The sequence below is a fragment of the Echiichthys vipera genome, assembly GCF_963691815.1.
Source record: "Echiichthys vipera genome assembly, chromosome: 2".
Lineage (NCBI taxonomy): Eukaryota > Metazoa > Chordata > Actinopteri > Perciformes > Trachinidae > Echiichthys > Echiichthys vipera.
The window spans coordinates 19263696-19283346 of record NC_139827.1 but is presented as its reverse complement, the minus strand read 5'-3'; the positions used below and the strand labels follow the sequence as shown (position 1 = coordinate 19283346).

Below are 19651 nucleotides of genomic sequence, written 5' to 3'. Positions count from 1 at the left end.
ACACAAAGGCATAGTAGCATGTTTTTCATGTTATAAAAAAAAAACAATGACAGGAAATAAAATAAATGAGAAAAATAATGAAAGATGAAAAAGAGACTAATGGAAAGTTGACAATGTGTCTTTTTTTTGTTTTCCTGTTAATCTAACCGCTCCACACTGCAGCCCAGTAGGTGGCAGTAATGCGCCTATGGCTAGTTTGCCAACTGCCAGTAAACCTCATGGAAGAAGAAGAAGAAGAAGAAGAAGAAGAAGGAAAAAAAGAACCCTAGTCCTTATTTTGACTCCCCAAAACAACAAGGTGAGAGTAGAAATCGCAAATACTGTCCCTTGTGTGTGACAATGTGTTTCAAATGTAAGCTGCAACAGTCAGGTGTAACGTTAACGTAAATTTCAAACATATAACCGTTGCTACGTAACGTTAAAGTGACGTGAAAAGCAACGTTGACGTCACCAGAGTTCTAACTTCAGCTGTTATGTAAATATCATTGAAGGCTAAATCCATTGAATGCAACGTTCATCTGAACGTTTGTTATTGGTATATGTTAATTTAACGTTAGTCTTCTTGCTAATGCACTACCTTGTCTTCTACTACAAAAGTACTACCAACCTCAGCTTGAATGTTTGTTTGTGTTTTGTGGATGCTGTTTTAAAGAGGTTTACATTTAACTTAATAGTCATTTATAGTTAAGAGTTTTGGAGACTCCCTTTTCTGGCGCTGTTGAACTGTAGTGCATGATAGACTACTGAGAAGTGTTTCTATGGGGCAGCCCTATGTTCCCTCAGCCCTATGTTTCCTCAGCCCTATGTTTCCTCAGCCCTATGTTTCCTCAGCCCTATGTTCCCTCAGCCCTATGTTCCCTCAGCCCTTTGTTTCCTCAGCCCTATGTTCCCTCAACTCTGTGGCTATGTTCAAAATCATTCCCCATCATAGAAGTAGTGCACTACATAGTGTGTACGCCATTTTGTTGTGGTTTCGAATCTATGGCAGAACTAGCAGCTTCCACTGACCTGAAGTGATCCAGCTGCTACTGTAGACAGTGTTACACAGTTAAAAATGAAAATGTGTTGTGTTTGAGCCGCCTGATATACAACAAAAGGTGTAGGTTTTTATCGATTTCCGTCAGAAAAAAATAAATGTACAGTATCCAGCAGGACCCGTGGGTGAGGAGGTTAAAGCGATGGGATGTCGTCAAAAGTACCAGTGCTACAGAGAAGACCTCCAATGCCTGGTGGAGGAGTAGCCTTTTCTAACAGGGCAGACTGGGAACCAAACCTCCATCATCGTGTGGAGACGTTTTCTCACAGATCTCTGTTTTCAGACGGACATTTTTGCTAAATTCTATCAAACTTTCTGTGGAACCTGCCAATTTAAATGCTGGTTTAATGTTTTAAGTTGATTTAATGATGTAAAACTAAAGTCTAACTTCTTATCTTTTTAACCATATATCGTTTTAACGGCCCAATTTCTCTCTGCCCTAGTCGGACACCCCGATCTCCTCACCGTAAACACGGGGAGCTGCTGGTCATCCACATTAACATCAATGTTGTCAAAACATCCAGGACCATACTTTATTCCTTAACAGTAAAATGACGTGCTTTAACAGCTCCAAAATATACCGTAAAGTCTTCTTCATTTCCACCTGAGCCGCTCAGGCTGAGCGTCGCCCAAACGTTCTGACTGCTTTCACTCATCAAGTTAGTTTATTAACTTGATGAGTGAAATTAGTTTACTAATTTGACATGTAAATAGCCATGTACTCATATAAAGTTTCACTTGTAGATTCTTAGAAGTGTGTAAATAAATTGTTGTTACTTCATGACGAATTGTCGTATATAGTCCACTTTAAAATACCCACAATGCACAAGTAATTTGAGTGTACATTGTACTGCCGCGTGAAATAAATAAACCATTGGCAATTTCAGCTCGCAATCTGCACACACAACCATTGAAAATAGCATCAACATCAATACAACCCTTTACCATCCTCCTGAGTGCAGGTTTGTATTATAAACAAACTGTAAAACGGGTTCACAGCTCCGTTTGTTTGCATGACGCTGGGCTCATCTGTCGTGTGTCCCCTTAGTCGTGTGTCCCTTCGGTCGTGTGTTCCCTCAGCTTTGTGTTCCCTCAGTCGTGTGTCCTCTCAGTCGTGTGTTCCCTCACTTATGTGTTCCCTCAGCTTTGTGTCCCCTCAGTCGTGTGTCCCCTCTGTCGTGTGTCCCCTTAGTCGTGTGTCCCTTCAGTCGTCTGTCCCCTCAGTCATGTGTTCCCTCAGCTTTGTGTTCCCTCAGTCGTGTGTCTTCTCAGTTTTGTGTCCCCTCAGTCATGTGTTCCCTCAGCTTTGTGTTCCCTCAGTCGTGTGTCCCTTCAGTCCTGTGTCCCCTCAGTCATGTGTTCCCTCAGCTTTGTGTTCCCTCAGTTGTGTGTCCTCTCAGTCCTGGGTCCCCTCAGTCATGTGTTCCCTCCGCTTTGTGTTCCCTCAGTCGTGTGTCCTCTCAGTCGTGTGTCCCCTCAGTCGTGTGTTCCCTCAGCTTTGTGTTCCCTCAGTCGTTTGTCCTCTCAGTCGTGTGTCCTCTCAGTCGTGTGTTCCCTCAGCTTTGTGTTCCCTCAGTCGTGTGTTCCCTCAGTCGTGTGTTCCCTCAGTCGTGTGTCCTCTCAGTCGTGTGTCCCCTCAGACATGTGTCCCCTCAGTCATGTGTTCCCTCAGCTTTGTGTTCCCTCAGCTTTGTGTTCCGTCAGTCGTATGTCCCCTCTGTCGTGTGTCCCCTCAGCCATGTGTTCCCTCAGCTTTGTGTCCTCTCAGCCGTGTGTCCTCTCAGCCGTGTGTCCACTCAGTCATGTGTTCCCTCAGCTTTGTGTTCCATCAGTCGTGTGTCTTCTCAGTCGTGTGTCCCCTCAGTCATGTGTCCCCTCAGACATGTATTCCCTCAGCTTTGTGTCCTCTCAGTCATGTGTCCTCTCAGTCATGTGTCCCCTCAGACTGTGTTCCCTCAGCTTTGTGTTCCCTCAGTCGTGTGTCCTCTCAGTCGTGTGTGTCCTCAGTCATGTGTTCCCTCACTTGTGTTCCCTCAGCTTTGTGTCCCCTCAGTCGTGCGTCCCCTCAGTTGTGTGTCCCCTCAGTCATGTGTTCCCTCAGTCATGTGTTCCCTCAGTCATGTGTCCCCTCAGTCATGTGTCCCCTCAGTCATGTGTTCCCTTGGTCGTATGTTCCCTCAGTCATGTGTTGTTGTTTGTGTTCCAGTTTCTATACAGTACAAAATAGAAAATGAAAGTCAAAGCACGATTCTAGGGCTGCATCTAAAAATAATTTCCATTTCCCATGTATCTGTATTATTATCATATAGGATTTTAAAGATTTACCCTGTAGGATTCTCATCTCTTTCATTTTCTTTTAGGTTACTTTCTATCAAAGAGTGATTTAAAACCATGGTGAGTGATCATATGACCCACTTTTTGCTGAGTTTTCCAATATCCTTGACTGTGGCGACATCCACGGGCTAGCTGTAAATAAGCCGCCACGTAATGAAGCTGCTGGCAGCAGTTGTTCTGCCAGCTAACTCTTCACTAACGGTTATGCTGCGTTCACTTGCAATCGGAAATCGGGTATGTCCAACTTGAGTCAGGCTGCAGTAAGAGCAGAAGTGTAATAGGAACATGTGTGTGTGTGTGAAAGAGGGTGATATATAGGGGATGGGCTCGCCTGCAGTTACATCTCGCCGCCGAAGAGGCTGCTTGAAACAAGTTATCTCAAATCTTATGGAGTACAACTTTCATGTAATCATTATAGGCCTATCATTCTTTTTATTAATCCTTCAGTCTGTAAAATAACAGAAACTAGTGGAAAAATGCCCATCACAATTTCTCAGAATAACCCAAGGCGACATCATTGCCTGTTTCGTTCAACAAATACACCCAAATATATTCAATATACAAAGAAACAGAAACAAAAAAAAACATCGCTTTTGAGAATCTGCAAAACAAAGATGTGGCATTAGTGATATAGCGGCCGATATAGTGAAAAATCAATCTTTTCTAAGTGGACTGATAATCAACATTATACATGCAACGTATTACACTGTTCACCAATCTAGAAATTAAGCTGGAGCTGATCCATCTGGCATTGGGCCAGACGGTTTTTGCACTGTGGGAGGAAGCCGGAGAACCCGGAGAAAACCCACACAGACACAGGGAGACCATGCAAACTCCTCACAGAAGGGCCCTAGCTCTGGTTTAAACCTGGAATACTTGTGCTGTGAGGTGACAGCGCTAACCACTACTCCACCTGTTACTGTTTTCTGCATTATTTTTTCATAAAAAAGTTTTGCCTGGAGGGCATTGAAGGCTTTTCAAGGGGGGAAAAGTGCCGTTCCCCAATCTGTTACCAATGAAGACTTCTCCGACGTTTCTGTGTAACAAACCATCAGGCAAGCTTGAGCTTACTGCTTGAGGGTACATGGAATGAATTAACTACTGGCGGCCTTGATTGAATACACATACAGTATATACCTTTTGAAAAATGCAATACGAAACAACTGAAATAATGAAATTTTGAACACTCGATTTTGAAAGACCACAAGTCCGACTATTCAGAATCAAGCTCACATTACTTGATAGAAATATTTAATTAGCACGTTGATATCATCAACAGGGATTTGTGTAAACGTATGAAAAGTTAATTTAAAGTTTCAGTTTTCCCTCATACCATGTCCGATTTTAATTTCGGCTCGGTTCTAATTTCTCTGTGTCTTGGATTCTCTAATAAAAACAGCAAGAGATGGAGTTTCCTGAAGATTTCAACCAGCTTGAGCTCCTGAATACACATGGACACCTGATCCCCCGAGGAGCCAGCAGCCTGTGGACTGGAAGCAAGGGTGAGGAGGAAGAGGTGGAAGAAGAGGAGGAGGACCATGGTGAGGATTGGTATCGAGAAAAAGAAGAAAGCCTCAAAGATCTTCCAAATGTGCTCATTCTGTGGGCAGCAGAAAACAATCGCGTAAGTCATGTACTGTTCTGGCACAACACATACTCCTGTGGTGCTCCACTAGTGGATAAACTGGGCTTGAAGAGCTTATAATGACTGCTACATGATCAACCTATGCTGCTCATTATTTTTTAAGTATTTCTGCCTTTCAGGTCTCTTTGACATCACAGCAAGCTATTTATTGTCTCTTCCAAAAAACCTTCACATAATATTTAATGACTGCTTAGTGGGGATGAGCAAGACATCGGCACTCTATCTAGCTTGTATAGAGAGTTGCTACCCAGAAAGCCTTATGTTGTCCGATTTGGAATATTATGATCTGAAAGGACTGCACTTTAAATAAAAAATAAAAACTTTAAACACACACATTATTAAACAGCACGTTGTGAACTACTCCAGCCTAGTGTAAGACTCCGGCTTAGTAACGTTTGGACATAAAGTATTCATGATCATCTTGCAGATGATGGAACACATTCAAAGTTTTGGAGCGTCTACACATAACGTTATGTAACCGCGATTATGGTAAAGCTGATTAATCCCGACATCCCTAGTCCAGAAAACTTTAAATTCCCATTTAAAACAGGGACTATCTGATCAAAGGATAAGTAAAGTAATTTAGTATCAATTAGGGATCCAAATTATCGAGTAATTCATTAATCTTTTTATGGAATTCCATTACTAGGCAACAGCCTTGGTCCTTTTTAACTTCCTGTCAGCTGATGTCGTTCCACATTCACTGCAACAGGAATCAAACTTGGACACATTTAGAATGTTTATGATTACAACTTTGAAAAGGTCCACCCGTAACATAAAATGCTATCTTCCTTATGATATTAAGAAAAAATGCAAATCATATTCCTTAATCACTCACTTGAGGGCAGGGCATAACATTTTGGTCATCAAACACATCAAACATATTCTTAATAGAAAATATCAAAATTTTACACAGGCTACATAACATTAAGATAAATTGGGCATTCTCTCATCTGTGACACTGGAAACATTAATAGCAGCAGCATAAAAAAATAATTCCTGAATAGAAGAATACAATCAGGGCTCCAGACTAACTTTTTTCACTAGGAGCACTGTGGCCCCCGACTGAAAAGTTACCAGAAATTTTAGGGGCGCACACAGTATTAGATGCTTAATTCTTTTGAAGATGCAAGATAGAAGGTAAACCAACAGCACCATCGCTGTCATGACAGTACAATATTAAAAAAAATATACCATAAATTCAGAATAAGGGGTTGTGACGATACACGATATTGAGTCCACGAGAACGAGACGCTAAGAGATTTTAACACTAAACTTCTCCCACTAAAATTTTAGTATTTTCTTTACAGGGGTTAATTTAGCAGAGAGCTGCGGTGGTGCTGCAGGTGTCTTTGCATAGTACTTGTGTTAGCCGCGGTGTAGCCTATGGTACTCAGAAGTAAAGTAATCCCCCCAACTGGGTCCACTGCGGTTTCTTCAAGATCGCTGATTTGCTCATTCAGCTGCCAATCAAAAAAGGATTCTGTCTCAGACAGCTCATCCAATCATCATGCAGAAACCGAGCGTCCGGGCCAGCCCACTGTCCCATAGATGCCCAGAGACGCTGAGCGTCAGATGGGCGGGACAAAGCCCAGCATTTATCCAATGAGCGCTTGGTTTTGCTGCAGTGGAACAACCCACTCTACTCTTCCCCATATTTCACAGCTTTTTTTTTTTTGGTGACATTTTAGGGGAAGCTGAGCTTCCCTTGCAGTCCCTAGAGCAATCACCACTGCTGTCTCACTCGCTGTGCTTGGAGGAGAAATAAAGTCAGTGAATCAGTTAAACACTGTTGATTTCTTCCCATAAAGCTGATATGAAAACTATTTTGGTTTAATACATTTCTGCTGTCACTCTGCTCGGGAGGCAGCTCATCACATACAGAGCCTTCAGATGCGACACTGTGATTATAACTTGTAGCCTGATGTTAACAAAACTGCAGGAGCTCACAAGTGGCACCATACTGCACTCCGTTTTGTCCTCTTCATCCTGTCAGTTTACCACTTCTCGTTTGTCGTGTTGTTGTTGTCAGAGAACTGCTTCGCTTGTGTTCCCGCGTGTGCGTCAAGTACGTCTGGTGTCAAGTGGCCCTCTCTTTGACTTGTGGGGAAATAAAGGTTCATAACGCAATTATTAATTCATTCATCTTCAACCGCTTGTCCCTGTCGGGGTCGCGGGGGCTGGAGCCAATCCCAGCTGACATCGGGCGTGAGGCGGGGTACACCCTGGACAGGATGCCAGTCTATCAATTACAATTAATTTATTCTAATCAAGTAATTTCTTATCTACAATTAATCGATAATCAATTGTTTGCATCTCTAGAATCAATGTTGACTTTCGACAGATGATAGTTTTCAAAGTTTTGCTTCAGATACATTTCTGTCTGTACTTAAGAACACTCCGCTTTAGTCATACTGCAGCTTGACTTTTACCGTGCTAGCCTCTTAATACCAGCACTTAACACATCTCTCCTGTTGTTCCTCCTTCCCTTTTCTCCCTTAAAACATTCACCCATAAACTGCAACATCTAGCAGTGACTAGGCATTTGTTAACGTTGAATTTGCACATGCAGGAGTCAGTTAAAACAACAGCTCACCAATTTGTCATTTCCCTTGAGAGCAGTTACCTAAGATGCATAACTATTGGACTGGGAGGAAACACACACAGAGAAAACATAAATCCACACTGAGGCCTCAAGCAGGACCGATGCTGGTTGAAATCAGGCCCTTCAGTCACTTAGCTGCCTTGTCAGAAAAAAGTGAGGGAGTTTTCTAGAGCCCAACCAATTTTTAAGACCAATACTGATAGCGATTTTAGAGAGAGAAAAAATCACAGATTACCAATATGGCAGTTATAGTAAAAAATTTTAACTGAAATAAAAATAGTCCTTTTCTTTGTGGATTTTGCACCAATATCACTCTGCAAGTGAGTTTTATACACTATTATGCATTATATATAGAGTGTATTACATTTAAACCAATGCTAAACAAACAGTGAGAAAATAAAATAATCTAAAAATCAGTATCGGCCAATTGCTTAACATTTTAATCAGGGCTATTCCATTAATATGGAATGGGGGCTGGTTGACGAAAATGATCCAAAATGAGGGGCCGGAAAAATATGAGCATCACAATAATAGATATTGCAGGGCTTTACAGGGGGGCAGGAGGGGCAGCTGCCCCCCTTCTATAGAGCCTTGCCCCCCCCCCCCCCCCCTCAGCTGCCCCACTAACTTTTGTGTTCTCTAAACTGTACTTGTAAACAACAACAAACAAACTGCCACCATATCCACAAGCTTTTCAAAGCATTGAAACAAACAATGTATTAGCCAAAAGTGAATAATTGTAAATATAATCTTAGGCCCCTGAGCCACTCAGCTACGGCCCTGCACGTCTGGCTCACACAGCGAGTCTGCTGCAGTAGAAAGAGTGGAATGACTGAGCTGCCCCCGAGCATCTGAAGGTGAAGTTAGTTTCCCCAGCTGAAGTTTAAAGACACCAGTTTGACTTAAAATTACAATTGTAATGAATGTCTGTAGACTAAAGGTGATTCAGCATCACTCAGTCACTCTGATCCTTTCCCACCTTTGTATTGAAACTGTTGCACAATAATTTCCCTCGGGATAAATAAAGCTTCTTGAATCTTGAATCTTGAATCTTGAATCTTGAATCTTGAATCAGAAATATAAGTGTTTGTGTTATTTAGCCAAACGTCTTTATTCGCTCACTCGTGATTTGTGCGAGCATGTTGCCCTTTGGTTAGTTTTGGTTTTAGTAAAGACAAGAACAGCTTCTTTCAAAATATTAAAACCTGTCTGTTTCAATCCATAACATTTACAGAGGTAGGGCCATGTAGCTAATAATGCAGGCAAGAGTAGCTGGAGAGAGCAGAACAATGAAAAGGAAAGCAAAAAGTGGGGATATCGACAGGTTTTTAGTAAGAAAAGTGCACCGCAGGAAGAGAGAAGGGAAATTAAGTAGAAGGTACTCAATTGGAGAGACCAGGAGGGTCAGAGCAGGAGAACACAGAAGAAGATGAAGAAATAAGTGAAGGAGAAGAGGATGTGAGGGCTCAAGAGGAGGCTGCTGCAGATTCAGAAAGTGGGACAGAGGCAGGGAGGAAGAGGGTCCTAGGCCTACTGCAATTACCCCTGGACCACATGGTATGTTTTTATTCTCTTTCCATATAAACTGCAGTACAGTAAACATCCACATATCATGTCACTCAGGTCACCCACTGACATTTGGGGATTCCTGCGTGCCGTCCTCCCATACCACCCTGCCAAGACCTTATCAATGACCTTGACCTCGATGTGAATAGTAAAGGCCTGAAAGTGCAACAACCTTGTCTAAAAACAATCCTAAAATCCTAAATGAACATACCTGTTAACCAGAGGTTTTTGCTCAACTACTGTACTAAAGTACAAGTTTGAGGCTCCCACCTTGAGTATTTTCTTTTCATGCTACTTTATTCTTCTGCTCCACTACAAATCAGTGGAAATATTCTACTTTTTAGTCCACTACATTTATCTGATTACTTCAGTTACTAGTTACTTAATCAATTGAGATTTTTTTCACATTAAACATATTCAAGGTTCACAAATATTGTATAATACCTAACAGTGTTTAGGCTAACGAGATCATATGAAACATTAGTTTATTAATCAAAAACTTGAGTATTTTTCACAGTTCAAAGGGAAAGCGGTGTTGAAGTTAGCATGATTTTTCTTAAAATGCCTTATCAGCTTATACTCTTTACACACACAGTGTAAACAGGCTTCACCGTGACAGTTCTAAACAAATACTTCTCTGTTCATTCGCTGATTTTATATGTCAACCTTTTGTTTTTTCAAAGTAGAAAGAAACATTGTGGGCGTGATTTAACCAGACTGAAACGATTAAACTATTAACCGACTGAACGAAGAACAACACCAGAGCGGAGCTTGGCAAGCTGTTGCCAAGAGGATTCAGAAACCCATGAAGAAGAGCATAGCGGGAGCTCAGAGCATTGTGGCTGCACACCTACAGCAAGCGTGTGGAGCAAGACTCCCAGCGCGCCAGTATTTGATGTGCCACGTGAAACTGTGGCCAGGAATTACTTTTTCACATAGGCTTCTACTAAATCGATAGTATACACCAAGACTGATAGATACAGATATCTCAATGATAATTTATATCGGCCTAGAGCTCAGGAGGTCAAGCTCACAGGAGTGCCATTAGTGATCACTTTAGCAGACCTAATTACAGCAATTACACCGTGAACCTTTTAGTTCCATGGCAGTTTTTTTCATCAAAGAGCTAAGTGAACTCAAAAGGCTCTGAGAAATAATTTCAGCAGAGCAGATTTAGACTCCCACAGTTGTACTTAACATTATACACATTTTTGTGCCACAGATCACACAAAAGCAAAACTGAAGTGCTGCATTAACAGTAATTAGTCTCTAAACGGAGGAGCAGTTCGTCACTACAATAAGAGTAGCTGGTCAATCTACAGGGACTAATAAAGGTATGCTTCCAAAAAAATAAAATAAACTTAACCATTTTAATATAACACCAGGTTTGAGGGCTCCTTGCACAATTTACTGCATTAGCTCTCTGAGAATGTCTTTTCGTATCCGAGAAAAATCGGTTTCGCAACTGAATTATCCATAATCAAATCGTATTGGGGCCTCAATCGAATCGAATCAATTGGGAAAATCAGTAGCGATACTTACCAATCTTAAAATAACAGCCTTACTACCATTGTACCTACACAAGTATGTAATATGTTCTGCACTAGGATTTTAATACATAATAAGTTTAACTCTAATCCTGTAATGCAATGAAGCAACTGCACTATCAACTAACTATAAAGGGTGAATTAACACTTGGTGGGTGTGTGTATTGTTAAGGACCAAGTGACGTGCTTTGTGTCGAATGCGGTGCAGTTGGACCGAATTGGCACTTTACTTGTTAAAGTTAATGTTTTTAGGAAAATCAGAGTGGACAACAAGACAGGGAGATCATTCACACACCCCTCATTCACCCCAACAAGCATTTCTCAAAACCGTTATCTGTGTGTAAACTGCATGCACTTATTTAAACCTGTTGTTTTGTGTGCCTGTTTTTTGATATTAAGAGCTTATTATAATTGATGGAAAGCAATTGGAGCTTAATAAATATGTTTGTTAGAGACTTACTTCCGTGCTGATAATAAAGTAGCCAACATTGTTCCATTTAGCCATAAAGTATTTATGTAAGGAGTTTATTCTATTAATGTGTCTGAAAAGACAGATCTCTGCAAAGAGAAAACATTAAGCAATAAGTCGTACGTCAAAACAACACTTTGATCAACTGGGTGATAAAACTCACAAATTATCATAGTCCAATGTGAAACGTCTTTTCTTTTTTTTGGTAGTTTTTTTCTTCTTCTTTTGTCGGACCAACTGTACAAAACCACAGTCTATGTATAAAACCTGGAGAGGCAGAATAATATCAAATAACTGAAAGCATAGACTGGTTTGAGTTTTTGTTTGGAAGTCATTGCAGGAGAACAAGGAGCGAGTGTTACCTTTCTGGCATTTTTACACTTTTCTTTTGGAATCTTAGAATGCTCCTAATAAGCGTATACAGTATATACTATATACTATTTTCACAATAGGAATATTTTGCCCATTCTTTAAAGCTCTACTTGTAAAGACTCAGTACATCTGAATGAAGTTGTTAGAGCAGAACTACTGAGGAATAAAACACTTTTTTATACAGACTATACAGCTGTCCATTGCAGCGACGTCAATTAGGCTGAAGAATGGAAAAGCTGCATGACTTTGCACACAGTGAGGCAATACTTGGCAGAGAGGAAACAGTCGACGGAGCGAACACATTTAATGAACCCTGCAGCCGCACAAAGGCGTAAGACCATGAAAAAGGATATGCTCCCTAAGGATATAAAAAAAAAACAATGTTTCACTTGTGGAAAAATCTGCCCAAGCTAATTTAATCACAAACTCTTGTCATGTCAACACATAAATATAAATTGAACAAATCAATTGCACAGGGATGGAAAAAATAAAGTTATTTCCCTCTTTGCTGGATTTATTTAGACTGTGGTAAGTAATTGAATGCGATCCAGTTGATTCAGACATCCGGCTTCAGATTCTGACACTGAATCTGTATGAGCTCACAATCAAACGGTAGCAGGTGGAGAGGACTTTCATTTCATCTTTTAACAGCTTTTATTGGCACTCTGTGTATGTTTTACTGGATAAGTGTGACAGGAATAGAAGATAATTGTAATAATGTTCACAGCATAAGAGGCTGTAAGAGGATTAAAATATAATATGTACTTATTCCAAATACAGGACTTCCTCAAGTAAAACATACCACATAAGACAATTAGTTTCCTGATCCTCTCCATTTTTGCATATCCTCTCAGGTGTCAACAGTCAGCAGGTTGTTAACTGCTGATCCGTTGCTGGTGCACTGCCATGATGAGGACGGATACACTCCACTACATCGTGCAGCATACAGCGGCCATGTCGATGTGGTTTCCGCTTTAATCACAGCTGGGTCTAAGGTCAACCCTCGCACCATCGACGGCTGGACGCCCCTTCACAGCGCCTGTCGCTGGAGCCGCGTCACTGTGGCAAGTTTTCTACTGCAACATGGTGCCGAACTGAACGCCCAGACCAACGGTGGGCTCACACCGCTACACCTGGCAGCCTCCAACACCACCCCCTTCAGAACAGACTGTCCTCACACGTTAGAGCTTCTCCTCTCTCAGCGGCATCTGAATCCGGGGCTTCGCAGCAGCAGCGGGGAGACGGCCAGTGAGGTAGCCCGCCGTACTGGCCCACATCACGCCCTGTTTGAAATGGTAGAAGACTGTGTCAATGTGATCCCTGTCTCATGAATGAAAAACATGAATACAGATGCTTTTAGCCTCTTCTTGTTAGCAGCATGAAAGTTTATTTTGCAGATGTTATAAACTCAGAAGATATGAATTTAAGCCACATATCAGTTCATTACCTAAACTTGTTTTTATTCATGAAACTGGCTATAATAAAATCATGTGAATATGTTTGTGTTCTTGTCCCCTTGACCATCTTTAAAGTTGTGTTGACGGTCATATTCTTAGGGTAAATGGACTTTTGGCCTTTCTAGTCTTCTGACCACTCAAAGCGCTTTAACAATACATGCTACATTCTCACATTCATGCAAGTCTATGGTGTTTGTTGAAGCATTAGATAAGAAAATGTCATACCGGTTCAAAACTTTGAACTTCCCCAAGGAGACACCGAGTGGTGGTTCAGTTTGACCTACTTTGGTAGCTCCTCCATCTAAGCCTACAAGTAGAGGGCTGGACCCCACTTCCCCCTCTTTGTCTCCAGGTGCAGGTGTTTGCCATGTGTGTTTTGAGTGAGCTTCAATAAACATGGCAATTGTCAAAACAATCTCCATTCATCAAGATTCTGGTTAAATAAATGGACAGATTATTGCAACAGTTGTCTGCTGGTGGTTTGTGGCTCCAGTTAGAACCAAGGCCCCACCACAGTGACTCCAATACGAGTGTCCACTTGGAGTAGTTTGCACAATAGAGCAGTTTCTCATTGGCCCCATGTTAAATAGGCTGTTTTTCACAGCATCATTAGACCTATTTAAGGCCTGGTACAAAAAAAACATTCTAGTCTATATGGTTAGGTCATATCTCCAACACTGAGGGGGGGTGAATTTTTTTGTACCAGGCTAGTTTTTATTTTATTGGAGGTTAAACTTAACGACTAATTAGGGGCCCAGCCTCTTGATTGACAGTTAGCCTCTGGCCCTCACTTCACCTCGGAGGATAGTTCGTCCGTCATCTCGACCTGGACTGCTGTCATTTGTGTGGTGGTGTTACTATAAGTGACAAGATGGTTTCCCTTCGATCGACTGTACAAACAGATGGTTTAGGAACACACCGTGTTAATGTTAGCTCTGTTATGCTCATTAAATAGCCGCACTTGCACCATGACTTGCAGTACTGCCTACTATCGATGGCACATACACTAGATGCTAATCTGGAGCAGCGGGAGGATTCGGGCCGTGAGGTCTGTGTTTGACAGTCAATGGCCGTGGTCGCATGTCTCAGCTAACATCGAACACCGCACAAAGGGCGTGGGTCTGCAGGCAATCTATGGAAGCTTTTGCTCCACTTCCTGCGTCAACCGTGTGGCGCTAGAGAGCACCTACCAAACATGCTTTGCCTTGTATATCAAACAAAGAACACACATTGAAAATTTGATGTAAATCTGATGAAATTTGTCATATTAACGTCCACTATCATACCATGCTAACTTCCTGTTGCCAACAGGTGACGCTGTGGCTGGGAGTTGATATTGAGATGGTAGTGTGAAAATTTTTAATTTTTTGTATCTCTTCCGATGTCCACTATGTGGCACCAGAGAACACGATACACTATAGGTGCGTTTCCACTATGGTCGACTACCCTGAATGAGGCAGGTCTATCTCGCCAAAAACGCCCCTAATTCGCATGAGAGTCGCTCAGGAGGCCGTTTGACCAAGTAGAAGGAGGCCCCATCGGAGAGCAGGCCCTCTTTTGTCCCATGATTTACCCGATTGCTGATTGGATGTAGCTCTCAGCGGGATGTGACGTGGTAGTGCAGACCATAGACTGTATAAATGAATAATTTATCATCATACATCATACATTATACATCATACATCATTTATTCATCATCATTATACAGTCTATGGTACAGACGCCACCACAATATGGTGAAGTAGAGCAGACACTTTTATCCAGTGATGTAGAAGATTGCAGTGCAGAAAATCGTTTGTTCACGGATTCTGGATTTAATTTCCAACCTGTGGTCCTTTGCTGCATGCTCCATACCGCTCTCTCTCTCTCTCTCTCTCTCTCTCTCTCTCTCTCTCGCTCTCACTCTCTCATTTACACACAAATGAACGTGCACATACGCTCACAGACACACACACACCCAGCGTACTGCACATGGGGGGCAACCTGTCTTTTACAGCGCCTCAAATATTTAAGGTGGAGTGTTTTCCTTCATGTTACTTGAACATACGTTGACGTTGTGAATCATATGAGCCACCTTAAATCAAATTACAACTATTCTGTATTTCTTACTTAGAGAAAGAACATGCAGCTGTATCACTGATCAGCTGATCACCGGCAATCTTAACCCATTCAGAGTGATACGTCACCTCATGAGTCTTGTAAATCCCTCCGTGCCCTGAAACTTTACGGGAGGCCACTCTATAGGGCTAATTGAAAAACGCATCATGTTGCTGGATATCAGATGTCGGCCACACCATATAAATTCCATGTAAATCAGACGATGTCTGTCACATAAGCTTTACTTGCTGTTGTCAGTAGGTGGCGCTGACTCAATATGTGTAGATGTCTTCAGGTCTGGACTCTCATACAGAATGTGAAATCTGGGGTCAGAATGGACAGTGTAAAGTCATCTTACAACAGTTTACTGTGTCATGGCGAAATATACAATCTGCCCACCAACGCCAACGGCAACCCGTTCCAGTAAAACACATATGCTTTTGGCATCGTGAAGGTCTCGTGATTCTGCTGAACGCATTTGAGATTGATCTGTTGAAATCTCTAGGAGAAGTTATGAAAAATACCATACCAGCCTAAAATGGCGGGTGGTCAAAGAAATGATGAAATCATCGTTCGAGGTATTGACTATTCCTTCAGAATTTATTGTGTCACATTAGTGGGAGGAATATACCAAGAAAATATTAAATAATTTCCGATAATCTCCCTGGGAGGAATTCATAAAAGTTTGCATAAAATACATGAAAACTGCACAAAATTCAAAATGGCCGACTTCCTGTTGGGCAGCGCTAATGAAAGCTAATGGGAAATATGTCTGAAATGATTACAGCCATGTGGGTACCAAATTTTGTGAATATCAGAGCAACTTTGTTTCAACGAAGGCCTTCCAGGCGTTTGGTGGTGCTATGGAGCCAGCTTAACTCGCATGGACCAGATCGCTGTATATTTCCGTAATGTTTAAGGGTTTTCATGTGTCTGCCAAGTATTGGGCGCTTTTGAGTATAACAAGTGCGCTAAAAATGTGTTCAAGTGCTCAAAGTAATTTGGGGGCGCTATATATTGTTAAATTATAACATCAAATCAAAAACATAATTGGTTTGAACATGCGTCCACAGTTTCGTGCATTTTTGTGCATCCTAAAGGCCTTGAACATGTGTTCGTAAAATGAAAATGAATACACAATATCCAAGATGGCAAACTTTCTGTTTCTTTCTGTAAAAATTGAAAGATGAGATGAGAGCAATGATCTCGCCAAATTTCGTGAACATTAAAATCATTTTTTCCAAACCATGGCGTGCAATTTAGCATCACAAAGGTCTGTAGATGCAACCTACCAGATTTGAGGTCACTCGAGTTAATTCTCTAAGAGGAATTTGTACAACAAATCCGACTGGCTTCACTTTGCAAAAAAAAAGCCACAGTAAATCCAAAATGGCAAACTTCCTTTTGGTATTAGGGTATGGCTCCAAGAGGATTTTTTAAGTCTCCAGACTTTACATCTGCGTACCAAATTTTGTACGTCTACATAAAATTTCAAGTTGGGGGCAGTGACTTTGAAATATTGGCTGGAGCTGATCCCAGCTGACATTGGGCGGGGTACACCCTGGGTAGGACGCCAGTCATTTGCAGGGAACATAGAGACAAACAACCGTTCATATTCACAGCTACGGGCAATTTAGAGTAATCAATTAACCTAGCCCGAATTCAACCCGGTAACCCTCTTGCTGTGAGGCGACAGTGCTAACCACCACACATTCGTGCCATCCTCCACCAACTGTCATGAACATCAAAAGAACTTTATCCCAATGTGCATCCTATCAAAAATGTGACGGTAGAAAAATAATAATAATTTCATCAAAAACAATAGGTTTCCTTGCACTTTTAGTGCCAAGGACCGTCTTGGCCCCTGACAGTTGCATGCTTGGGCCCTTATGAATAATGAATAAATAAAATAAATATCCATTACTTTATATTGTACAGCTGCGACGGTACTATGGTGACAAAACCTGTCCACAGACAGACAGGCAGAAATGTAAACCTGGCCAAATACTCAATACTCCCGCTACAGTAGGTGTCCCCAGGACCACAATTTGCCATGATGACACACACACACACACACACACATATATATACACACACACACACACACACACACACACACACACACACACACTCACACACACACACACAGACTCGTAAAAAACATATTTAAATCTTTTTTTTTTTTAAATGAAGAGCCAGGTAAGGGCACCTTTGATGCGAATGTCAGATAATTCCATGGATAACTCAAGAAATGTGTGAAATAAATTCGCTGGAGTTGATCCTATGATGTTCATGAACTAATCACTGGCAAAGATAGCACCTTGTAATTTGAATGCCCTAAGTTACTCTTTCCCAGGTGCATGGTGTTTTTGAGCAACCATTTACTATGACTCAGTAAATCCGAAGCCTGAAAGATTGGGCAATTAATACTGTACCAGTCAGATTTATCCTCATAAAGTATACATCCATCCAGCAGAGAGTCTCTGCCCTGTGGGGGATCTTCATGCACTTTTCTTTTCTCTCTCAGGTTAATGCCAAAGACATTTACAGGAAGCGCCTATTTTGCAGAATTTCTTAATGTCATTGTTATTGTATTTAAGTGAAGTTGCATCAGAGGCTTTAGGGGGCAGTCAGTACAGAGCACATGCAATACTATTAGTTTAATTCAACATAGTTAAGCATTATGTTGATGTTGTAAGTGTAATGTAAAGTGTAATTAGATCAGAACCGACATCAGGGCTTGAAGATGTACTGAATTTTAAGGCTCTTTGAAAGATAGTCTTTCATACATATGCAAACCTCCAAAGGTTCTTTAAGCTGTTACCTTCTGTCATTGCAATGTTAACCTCAATGACAAGCAAATAAAAGGGTGAAAAAAATGGTTGTTCTTTTCCTTCAGCTTGTGCAGAAAAAAAAATCAAAGTAAAATGACTAATAGCTTTAACAGCCTGATAACATGTCCTTGTACAAGTTGTACATTTGTGATTACTGTTCAAGATAGTGCAGAATGTGTCTTTGATGAGGCAATTTTAGGTATATTTATGTAATTATTTACTGTGAATGGTTTAACATTTAATCAGTGAGGCAGCTGGGGAATCTGAGTAAAAACACTCATTACACACATTACAAGTAAATCCTAATTATTGATCACATTTCTGTTTGTCACATGCAGGTCCTGGTCCTTTTAAGGACAGCATATCATTCAGACCTGCACAGATATTTGCATTAAAACACAGTGAAACAGTGCTTTTATTTTATTCATTATTCCACCACAAATTGTCATTTGAGCTTCTGTCACTCTTCAGCTCATTCTTTGTCACTCCAAGCACATACAGACATCATCCAAGCAAGACATGACTTTTTTTTTAATTAGCTTTGCTCTTGGCCTGCAATTTGTTCAGTTCAATAATTTCATCCAAGTAAGAGTATCAACCAATTTCCCCAACCAACCAATCAATGAAGTATTTCTATTCAAATGTCCTCAATGCTCTAGTATAAAAGGCTGGTAAAATCAAAACAGCAATCACAATATAATCATTTTCATTTTAGAGGCAGAATAAGCATCGTTACATAAAGGACAATGTGTCTATGTTGTAACAGTCCTCCCTGAAATTGGTTAAATGCGGTTGTATTTTTCTAAAACTAGATGTCAAAGGAAAGAAAGTCGGTATGAATAATGTGTCTCGAGTCACACAGTCACAGTGTTCTGCTGTCATTATAGAAGAACTTGACATTTGTTGTCATCTTTTAGAACAGAGCTGTTGTGAAATCCTGATACATTTGTACATTTTCGGAGTGATTGGTTTAAGGTATGCTATGGTTGGTATTGAATCCTTGAGCTACTTCCTAAATTAGCAAAGCCGGCTCTGCATCATTTTAACCACCTGTCCCTGATCACTTTTAATTGCTTCCACTTGGCAATCACTGTAAAGTTTGTGTGTTCACAAATAAAGCTTCACTTGAACTTTATACTACCTTCAGCTAGTTATTTATTTTTTGTAACTCACATTGTCCTGCTAGCACTTCTTCTTCCCGTAATCACATTCAGTCTCACAGAGGCCCCTAAAGTTATACTGCTATTACATATCACTACAGTCACCACATGATGGAAGGCACTAGGGTTTTCTTTTTCCTTTTTCTATGTCGCTTGATTTGTATATAGCGTGCCTTTATCAATTAACATCTTAAACCAACTTTATAAACAAACCTTTTTGTTGAAGAGATAAGGAAGATATACATCTTTTTGATCTCCGATGTACATCTTTAAACAAAAGTTTATATCAAACAAGATTGAATAAATCGATACAATAAAGTGCTGCGTGGCTGAGGTAACAAGCTGGCTTCAAAAGTGGCCGTCCTTACTGATTAAGATATTTTCTTGACTCCAGGGACTGTTCTATGCCCTGAGGGCAGCAGCTGAAAGAGGTGATTTAAGGGATTACTGTGGTCGCCTAAGATTTTGTCACTTAAGCACGGACTGCTTTGACAGGAAATGGTGGGGTTTGTTCCACAGCCTGTATTTT

General features: G+C 41.0%; 1 protein-coding gene across 1 annotated transcript; it reads left to right on the top strand.

The window, feature by feature from the left end:
• The first annotated feature begins 248 nt into the window (after nt 1-248).
• Nucleotides 249-13171, top strand: ankrd49 (ankyrin repeat domain 49). Its single transcript, XM_083938587.1, has 3 exons — nt 249-298; nt 4770-4994; nt 12429-13171. The coding sequence occupies exons 2-3, from the start codon at nt 4776-4778 to the stop codon at nt 12903-12905; spliced, it is 696 nt and encodes a 231-aa protein (XP_083794713.1). The 5' UTR covers nt 249-298; nt 4770-4775; the 3' UTR covers nt 12906-13171.
• Nucleotides 13172-19651: the final 6480 nt, after the last annotated feature.